The 10,485-nt window shown below is 38.0% G+C and overlaps 2 protein-coding genes across 2 annotated transcripts in view; both read left to right on the forward strand.

Annotated features, from left to right (window-relative positions):
- Nucleotides 1-4,800, forward strand: part of LOC102002745 (ATP-binding cassette sub-family G member 3-like) — a 69,001-nt gene extending 64,201 nt beyond the window's left edge. The window contains exon 12 of the mRNA XM_005372105.1: nt 4,697-4,800. Coding sequence (XP_005372162.1) covers nt 4,697-4,800 — 104 coding nt within the window. The remainder of the gene's footprint in view (nt 1-4,696) is intronic.
- An 851-nt stretch (nt 4,801-5,651) lies between these two features.
- LOC101978902 (ATP-binding cassette sub-family G member 3-like) overlaps nt 5,652-10,485 on the forward strand; it is a 20,891-nt gene continuing 16,057 nt past the window's right edge. The window contains 3 exon segments of the mRNA XM_013355572.1: nt 5,652-5,854; nt 7,069-7,128; nt 9,894-10,008. Coding sequence (XP_013211026.1) covers nt 5,652-5,854; nt 7,069-7,128; nt 9,894-10,008 — 378 coding nt within the window.

Below are 10,485 nucleotides of genomic sequence, written 5' to 3' on the forward strand. Positions count from 1 at the left end.
TTGACTCCTTAGAACTACAGGAGTTATTTTCTCCTGAGCTTTTGCAATCCTAATTTTCTGTCTTCTCCATTTGTAATTTTATTTTCCTATGAGTGTCTTCTTTACTGCTGCCTCTGTGGTCATTCATTGCTTTATTTGTGTTCATCTTGAAGATCTTTATAAAAAACAAACTTGTTTGTAGTCACATTGGCTGCCACTTCTTTTCTTTTACTGCTCAAAATACATAGTTCCATGCTTTGTCCTTCAGCATTTCTGTCAAGAAATGTGTTGTTCTAATTGGTTTGCCAATCAGGTACTTTGTTATTAACATGGCTCTTTTCTTAGTAGCTTCCAGCATTCTTTTCTTGTCTGAAGTCTTTAGATTTTATGATGAGTGCGATATGACTAGAATATTTCCTGATCATCTATGTAGTGGTCTATACTATCTCTGTACCTGGACATCCTTATCTTTCAATAGATGCAGGGAATTTTAGGATGTTGCTTCAATGGATAGATTTTCTATGTCTTTAGTCCCTGTTTCAGCATTCTGTTCTAATAAAACCTTCCTGTTTGGTCTGTCTGTCATGTCTTGAAGGACATTATAAGTTTTTCTTTCTTTCTCATGAATAAAGACAAATTTAATAACTCATTAACCTAGTATTTAAAACCCTAGCATTTTATCTTTCAGTTAATTTAGATTGTTGGGGATGCTTTCCTTTTAAATCTAAAAATTTATCTGCAATTTAAATCCCAAAATTTGCATTTTTAAAAATTTTCCATTTATCACTTATGTCCTATATTATTTTGCTTATTTCCATCAGTTGTTTATCTTTTGGATGTTGCAATACTTTTTAAGTTAAATTTTTTACTTAAACTTTTGAATGATTTTTATCTGTCATTTTATGTAATTAAGTATGCTTAGACTAAGTTGCTGACACCATATGATCTTTTGAGGAAGTTGTGTTCCCTTGTTTTCTCATATTCTTGTGTTTTGTTGTTGTGGTTTGTGCACCTTTGGGAGTGAATATGGTTTGCACACTGATGTGAGGATTTTAACATTGTTTCCTTCTACAGAGATCACTGGTCAGAGTGCAGAATAAACCACAGTAACAATACGGGAGCCAACTTCCCTCAATTATCATAAAGGGAATAATGAAATAATGGACAGGAGTTGATGGCGAACACCTTTAGTCCCAGCATTTGGGAGGGAGAGGCAGGTCAGCATGATCTACAGAATGAGTTCCAGTGTCAGGCAGGGCTACAAAGAGAAACTACATCTCAAATAAACAACAACATCATCAATAACAACAATGTACAGGAAGTAAGGTCAGAAAAAGAAAAGGAGAATAAGATAGTGAGGAAGAGATTAAAGTTACTATGTACCAGAGCATCATTCCCACTAAAGCTCCCATCTTTGTAGATTCTTCTTCACTTCTGGCCACAGAGGTCTTTGTGGGCTGTGGTCCAGGTAACACTTATTTGTGGCCTTGTCTAAACAAAGTCATGAAAACCAGATACTTTGAGGAAAGTGAGAATGAAAACACAGCATGGAGTTCTGCAATGGAGAGAAGTCCTGGGAGCTGAGCTGTTTGCTTAAGCATCCTCAGATCCTATCCAGCAGCAAACCCCATGCAATAAATAAGAAGCTGTGGAAATTGAGTAATTAATTTACTCTGGTTATCAGTTCTCATCCAATATCTGCTGTGCACAAACTGAACCATGAGAAAGTTTCAGAAATGAAAGAATCTGGCAGCCACCTGCTCAGAACTCTCAGGCTCTGCAGTCAGCCAGAGGAGCCATGTTATACCCATGTAGTGGCATTTCATTTGTTGCCTGAAGATCTGAAACGTAAAAGAGCTACACTGGCCAGCCTCACATTTCAGGCAGCAATGACACACACCTTTAATTCCAGTAGCCACAGTAGCTTGCCATAAAAACTAGGCAATAGTGGTGCACATCATTCATCATAGCACTAGGGAGAATTATAAGAAGGGAAGAGACAGTTCTCAGTCTCAGTTTGAGATTCCTGGAGGCAGGCTCACCATTCAGGCTGAGGTAGAGGTAAGAGCCAGTGACTAACTGTTTTGCTTTTGTGATCTTGAGGCAAGCTTTATTTATTTAAATGCAAGTGAAATGTCACTACATTCCTGGTTATAGGAGGCAGGGCTGCCTATTCTCATCCTTCCACTGCCTGAGCTAGGAGTATTTCCCAGTCACTCCCACCTCCATGTCCCTCATGGCTGCCTACCCACCAGGGCATCCCAGAGCACCATGACATCCGCTTGATAATTTTGGATCCCAGCGCAGCTCAAACTCACAGAATAGAAACTTTTGGTTCTAGCACTGCTAGAGACAGAGTGTGTAGAACTTGGGTTGGGCCTATCTGTGTTCCTTTGTATTATACAGGACAGGAGTTTTCAGAGTGTGCCATGCCTTGAGTGATTCCATTTATACAGTAGTGGTTTGCTTCATTTTGGAAGTAAATTCCGAGGCAAAATGAATCAGTACCTTATGTATGCAAGTGTCAAGCACAGACAGTGAGATATAGATTGATAGATAACTTATTAACAGAAATTAATTATTCATGTCTATAAAAATATCAAGCCAGAAACACTTAGACCCATGAATGTTTGAAGAACTTGTACAGGAAACCAAGCCTGTGTGCTTGTCCTAAACACCAGAGCAATGATGGCTGCAGTACCCTCTCTTGGATCATACCCACTGAGCCACCATCAGCCCACCTGATGTGTGCATCACCAGATACAAGGCAACAAACACTCAACTCTGTCCTAGGACTTCTGCCCACATGATCAGTACTAATTGAAATGACCCACTTGAGCTCCCATTTGTTCAGACCCCTTATGCATGGAGCCAGCTCTGTGCTTTGGCACAATCTGCCCTGTGACCATCTCTCTATCTTGAACTGACACTGTGCCTTGAACCATCTGAGTATTTACTGACCACCCTGTTCCAGAACAGCTCTCTCTGCTGCATCAATCAGCTCTGTTTTCCCTTCCGCAACTCTGCTTTAACCCTTGCACCACTGTAAGCCTTTATGGGTGACACTGTATTGTGTGCTCAATGCAGTCTGAGATCTGGGAGCAATGTTGGTCATTAGAATGAGAAGGGACTAGTTTACACTTGTCAAATGCCACAAGCCTCAGAAGAAACAAAAATGCCTGGGAAATGAAAGACAAGAAAGTTGATGCAGCTTATGAATGCATTGTTCTTCAATAATATGACATGTGGATGACATAAAAGTATCCATCCATGTTTTCCACATGACATCCCCATGACAGTGATTGATTCAGTGAGTTTATCCCCAGTATTGTTCCGCCATGCAGGAGGAGACAGTGTCAGGTCAAATAACTGTAGTGGAACAATCCATTTCTATACTATGTATATATAATATTCTCGTTGGTTAATAAAAGCTTGACAGGCCAGTAGTCAGGCAGGAAGTTAGGCAAGAAAGCCAACCTAAGAATGATGAGAAGAAGCAGGCAAGAGTCATGAAAGGTGTCAGTCAGCTGCTGAGCAAGCAGGTCATGTAAGAAATAAGGTAACAAGTCATGAGCAACATGGCAAAGCATAAATAGAAATACGCGTTAATTTATGTGAAAGAGTTAGCTAGTAACAAGCCTGAGCAATCAATTGAGCATTTATAATTCATATTTAGCCTCTGAGCCAGTTATTTGGGCCTGAGCCCTTGGGACAGGAAGTGTCCATTTACAAATACCTATGCTGGATTTAAGTCTCATGAGAATGGTCTCTCCTGCCAGCCTATGGTCACCAGCACAGCCTGTTTCATCTTGGAGTTGCTCCCTGTCCTCACATGTGCTGAACATGCACTGAACTGTGCTCTCAGGCCCAGACCCATGTTTCTCTAGGTGCTGTTGTCTTCTGCCTCAACTGGCATTCTTTTATAGGAACTTCAGATTCTTTTGTCAAGTCCTGCAGATGCCTTATGCCCCCATGTTGCTCTTTCTTTCCAACTTGGAGATCTTTTTCCATATGATTATTCTCAGAATGGATTTCATTTCAGTATCAGTTGTGAGTTTCTCTCATTCTCCTTGTTAATCTTTCTGTGTTTAAGTGGTTGCCTTTATTGAAATTTTAATTATGATGGGTTTACAAATAGATTTTGTGTCTTGTGATAAGAAATCTGTAATTTCTTTCTATCTTTGAATGTAGCAATCAATTGTCATATTATTAATGATTGCTAATTGTGGTCTGGATTACCTGGATTACTTGTGAACCTCTTTCTACGTTCTCATTTTAAGAATATTTAATTATGTTTATTGACATGCCTAGAAATTCATAATCGAAATTTTGGATGATAGTCTGTGAACAAGAGAGGTTTAGCATTCTTCCAGCCATGTCTGAGTAGAGCACAATGATGTGGCAGAGCTTACAACCATTGTTTGGTTTGTCTGAAATTGTAAATACTAAGCCTTCTGGATCTTGAAGCACAGATGTCAGGTATTAAAAAGGAAATCTGGCTGTGTTGAAGACGGTATTTTAAACTGTTTCATTAGCTCAGTTCACTAAAGGTCTTACTTTGAAGCAGATGTTGATAAGTTGTCAAATGGGACATTTATATTTCATTTATATTCCTTTTTCTTGGAAGTCTTAAGCTGCTTATCTACTGATTTGGTGTCCCTACTCCCTGTCATTCTAAAATCTGAGTCTTTGTAGAATTTAAACTTACCTGTTACAGTGACAGTGATGTCGTTGTCAGCATTTCATCTTCTTGGCTTTCTGAAGATGTCTGATGACCAGAGGTGCAGTCTGAAGCTGGAAACGGTCCCACTTTTCTACTGATCACTGTGCAAATCCAACTTGTTATTATTTTATACCCCATATTGCAATACACACACACATGCACACACACAAACACATGCACACTCAGGATTTGTGGTAGGGGTGGTGATGTATTCTGTCTCTGAACTTAGATTAATCATAATATACTTTTAAAGTGAGACAAATCTTTCCCTAATATGTTGTCTGTTGGAGGAGGGCCCACTTGTTGTTTCCCGGCCACCTGGCTAGCTTAGACCTGAAATAATCACACAGAAACTGTATTAATTAAATCACTGCTTAGCCCATTAGCGCTAGTTTCTTATTGCCTAACTCTTATATATATTAATTTAACCCATTTCTACTAATCTGTATATCACTAGAAGGTCGTGGCCTACCAGCAAAGTTTCAGCATGTCTATCTCCAGTGACAGCTCCATGGCATCCCTCTGACTCCATCCTTCTTCTTCCCAAATTCAACTTAGTTTTTCCTGCCTAGTCCTTCTCTACCTTATCATGGGCTCAATACAGTTTCTTTATTCATTAACCAATAAAAATAACACATAGACAGAAGGACCTCCCTCACCAGTTGTCCTCTTTCTTTATGAATTATGAATATCATTTATACTCTACTCGCTAGGGTCCATTTGTTTCTTAGGAATTTCGTATTTAAGGGGAGTCTGTATACTTAGTTTTGTAGGCTTCTCATTGGGTCCTTAGGGAAATGCAGCCAAATATACTGTTCATCAGGAAGGAATCTGGCTATGACTACATAGTTTAAACAGTTCTTAAGTGTGCTGTGCTTTGTAATAATGTTTGTGTGGGCCATCAACTTGCTGTTGCCTTTTCTTCTACAGGAAGGAAGAACCTCTCAGGATGTCTTCCCATAATGACCCTGTTGTAATCCCAATGATAGGAAGAAATCCCAATGACCTTCCTGGAATGGACACCGGCAATCCGAGCACATTGACTGGAGAGGCTGTGCTAAGTTTTCATAACATCAGCTATCAGGAAACAGTTCAGAGTGGCTTTGCATTTCGCAAAAAAACACATGTGGTAGAAAGACTATCAAATATCAGGTATGTGCATGATGTAGAAACCACAACATTGACAACTTTTCAGCAAACACAGAATTTCTCTATTATCTATAAACTATGTTTGTTGTGTATGAATATATGTTTATGTGTATGTATAAGTGTATATGTGTATATGTATATATCTGGTTATGTGTATATATAAGTGTATTATGTATGTGTATATATCTGTTTGTGTGTATAAGTATATTTGTGTGCATGTTCACATGTGCAGATGTGTGGATGCTATGCAACACCTGTGGCACAAGGCTTTCAGAGGGCAACGTTAAGCATTGGTCTTCACCTTCTACTGTGTTGCAGACAGAGTCCCTCATTGTTCCCTGCTGGGTATGCCAGGTTAGCAGACTGCAAGTGTCCTGAGATTATTATGTCTGTCTGTTGTAGCTAAATTTTCTATAAGAAAAAAAGTATATACCCTTTTCAATGTGAATATTTACTACTCTAAGTCAATCAGTATTTTGAGACATAATTTGTGTTTTACTATATCTATACATCAATAAATAATGTTCTTTATGTGAGGAATGTCTACCAATTCTAAACTGAGTGTATTCTAGTCTCTTTATCAGGGAAGGAAATTATCATTTTGTGTATTTAGCTTTTTTTAAATTTTGATTAAGGTGGTGTTTTCTTTTGTTTTTTTGTTTTCAGTGTTGAACTTGTCAATGCTCTCCTGTCCTCTGAGTGCTTCTTCCTAGTGTTTGGATTTCCACTTAAGAAACATTGATTTTGGTTTGATTCTAATTTAACAATAATGACACTGCTACTGTTATCCCACGAATCATTGGTTTCTTGTGAGGCAGCAAACAGAGCTATATGAAATACTGATTATCAAACTTTAGCAAGAATCTGTTATATATTTGGCGCAGAAAGGCTGTATATGTAATGTAATCTTCATGAAAACCTGCTACTTGCTTCAAGGAACACTGAACTTTCATGTACCATGTTTCAAAAATGACACGTTCTTAAACAATAAATAACAGGAGTTTTGTGATACCTGAGGCAATTTTCTGATGAGTTTCCACTAGCAATTGACATCTTTTATAACTAATAGGCTTCTATTAATGTTTTAATTTTATGAGTTTGTGCTAATTTTTCGTGTACAATTTCGTCCAACTTCAATAGCATAATCAGTGTAAACCCTAAGCTAATATTATTTCTTTTAAATAGAAAAATCAACCAGTATGATTTTGTGTTTACAGTGGGATTATGAAACCTGGCCTTAATGCAATTATGGGACCTCAAGATGGGAGCAGATCTTTGTGAGTATAATGGAAAGCATACACAGCCCTTTGTATCCAGTTTCTGTGCTGTAAAAATCACTCCTATAAGAGTTATTTGAGTACTGCGTGAGTGTATCTGTGAGTGTGTGTTTGTGAGTCTGGTTCCATGTGCTGTGGTTAACGTGCAGGAGGGTGCATTCTAACTTTATACTAAGAGCAGAAATCTTACTAAGTCACTTTACTGCTAGGAAATGACAGAGTGATTGGCATATGGTGTTGGGTCATATTATTATTTTTAGTCAGAAAGGTAGTATTAAAATTAGAGAGAAGAAGGAGTCTTATGAAGACTAGAAAACATCTCTAGGACTAATTTGTTGACAGAGGTGTTTGTCCCACCCAGTCCCACAGCCATTCAGTCCCAAAGAATTACACAGAGATCTACATTAATTATAAAGTTATTGGCCTATGAGCTCAGGCTTCTCATTAATTAACTCTTACATTTTGAAGTAACCTATAATTCTTGTCTATGTTAGCCATGTTGCTTGGTAACTTTTACCAGTGAGGCATTCTCATCTTGCTTCCTCTATGTCTGGGGGACAAATGCAGACTGAGCCTTTCCTTTTCCCAGAGTTCTCCTGTTCTGGTTGCCCTACCTATACTTCCTGCCTGGCTACTAGACAATCAGCATTTTTTTAAAAACAACAAAAGTGACTAATCTTTATAGTGTACAAGACCATTGTCCCACAGTGCTTCCCCTTTTTTCTTTTTAAAACAAGAACTCTGAATCTAATCTTTGTTTAGCTTTTTCCCTGACTGTTAACCATAACAACATGTAACCAACATTTTAAAGAAAGACAAACATCCATAATCCATTTTGGGGGGAATGTGGGCATTGTTTTCTAGGCTATGTCCTGCTGATTGGGGGCACTAATAATCTTATGGGACCTAGAGAAAATTTACAAATATGGTCAAGCCATACCTGGAATATTTTGTGAGGAATAATCATCTCAGCCAGCAGTCTTGAGGCTGTTCTGGATGTAGAACGAAGAGGAAATCCAACAGAGGTCCTCTGAAATTTTGAATCATCTATGCTATTCGCTTCTTTGGAGATTTTACAGTGTGTTGTCCTTGATCAAATCTGATTTTTCTTAGCCCAGAATGAATCCACAGCCTCTTATTTCCTATGGAAATCAAAGCAAAACTTCTTCTCCAAAGTAACTTATCTTTTGACTTAAATTTTGAAGTCAAGGCATTTTCAAAATATATAGGTTAGATTAATCCAGCAGCATTTATAATCAAATGTCTTTTAGCAGCTGTTGCTCCTTACTCAGCATTCAAACAATTCAAAGACAACACAATAACATGCAGTATTCAGATTCGCTGTATACTTTCCATCTTTCCATGGCTTTTTTTTTAAACTCTATTACTTTTATTTTTATCCTTAATTTTTGTTTTTTTGAGTCAGGGTTTATCTGTGTATCTTTGGCTGTTCTGGAATTAACTCTGTAAACCAGGCTGTCCTTGAACTCACATAGATCTGCCTACCTCTGCCTCCTAAGTGCTGGAATTATAGGTCTGTGCCCCCATACCCACTACTCTCTTTCTTTTTTTAAGATTTTATCCTTTTTCTTTTCTCTCCCAAGCCTACATATATTTTTAAACACACTGTAAGCAATTTAGAGGCTTGTAATTTCTCTGTCTGAATTATTTTTACTATATATTTCTCTTTTTTTTTATCACATGAGTCTTTAATTTGCTAACCAGTTTGACTAAGATTAGTGCCGTGGCTTTGAAGGCTAGATCCACCCCATTCCTTAGCTTTCTGAGAGTCTAACTTTATGGTATAGTTATTTGTGGGAGCCATATTTATTGCCACAACTCTATTGAGTTTCAAGGTTCCTGCCACCACCAAGAAGCATGTTGTTAGCTATTCATAAACACCACTTAATTTTTGGTGGTGGGGGCCTCTTAAAAGAGCTGCAAGATTTTTGTAGCTAAAGCTGAGTCAGGAAGACTCTCTTAAATAAGATGCTCTTGCCTCTAGCAAACAAAGCCTACCAGAGAAAATACTGCTAGCAAGAAGTCAAGCTTAACTCTGTTCTTTTGTGTCTAGAAATGCTTCTTTTGGGTTCTATGTGGATACAGTTGCACACGTTGGCACCATTTGTAGACAGAGGTGTCTGTCCCACCAGGTTCCACAGCTATTTAGTCCCAAAGAATCACACAGAGACCTACATTAATTATATAGTGATTGGCTCATGCTTTTTATTAACTAACTCTTGTATCTTGAATTAACTCATAATTTTTGCCTGTGTTAGTCACATGGCTTGGTTTCTTTTATCAGTGAGGCATTCTCATCTTGCTTCCTTTGTGTCTGGGTGATGACTGCAGACTAAGGCTTTCCTTTTCCCAGAATTCTCATATTCTGGTTGCCCCACCTATATTTCCTGCTTGGATACTGGCCAATTAGCATTTTGTTAAACCAATAAAAGTGTCTAATCTTTACAGTGTATAAGACCACTGTCCCACAGTACTAATTCTCAAAATATGGCAACATATTACCTATTTGAGTCCCCAAAGTCATATCGCAGGTAGGGGCAGCCATGTGGATCATATCTTACATTTATAATTCTGGATTATATTTGAGCACATAATGGACAGAAAGGTGTGTGTGTGTGTGTGCGCGCGTGTGTGTGATTTCAGTTAAACTTAGGATATGTAGACTTTTTATTCTGAGCATCTGAAGCTGGTAGCTGTTACTGAAGGGAAGAAGTAAACCACACAACATATGTAATGCTTTTTAGGTTATTACGTGTCTTAGCTGCAAGGAAAGATCCATGTGGATTATCAGGAGATATTTTGATAAATGGAAAACCACGACCTGCTAATTTCACATGTATTTCTGGTTATGTGCCACAAGTAAGTGCTGGTGAGTTTGTAACTTTAGATTTCCCTTGCCTCTGTATTGACAGATGCTCAGCTAATAGATTTTTGTTTCTAATTTATTATATGATACACTTATAGGCCCAACTTTCTCTATACAGCTTTACACAATGAATCATTATCCTGAGGGTGGCATTGTTAAGTAGAAAGATGGGAAGGGATTGAAGTATGACATCTATGGCACAATATTAGTAATTGCAGCTGTGATTTAATTCTACAAAGGAAGACTGTTGTCTGATTTTGCCCTTCCTCATCTTTCTCCACAGGTTAGAAGATGCCTTTTGCAAATAATTGCAAGTAGTCATCATCAAAATCCCTGTGCTCTACTTGGAAGGGTGTGAAAATGAGTACATCAGGTTGTGTACTTGAAATTAGTAATATTGAAAAGATATTTTTAAGTAGAGCATTACATTGGGTGTGCTTTATATATGACTACATTACATATATTAGAGT

The sequence above is a fragment of the Microtus ochrogaster genome, unplaced genomic scaffold (assembly GCF_000317375.1).
Source record: "Microtus ochrogaster isolate Prairie Vole_2 unplaced genomic scaffold, MicOch1.0 UNK182, whole genome shotgun sequence".
NCBI classification, from domain to species: domain Eukaryota; kingdom Metazoa; phylum Chordata; class Mammalia; order Rodentia; family Cricetidae; genus Microtus; species Microtus ochrogaster.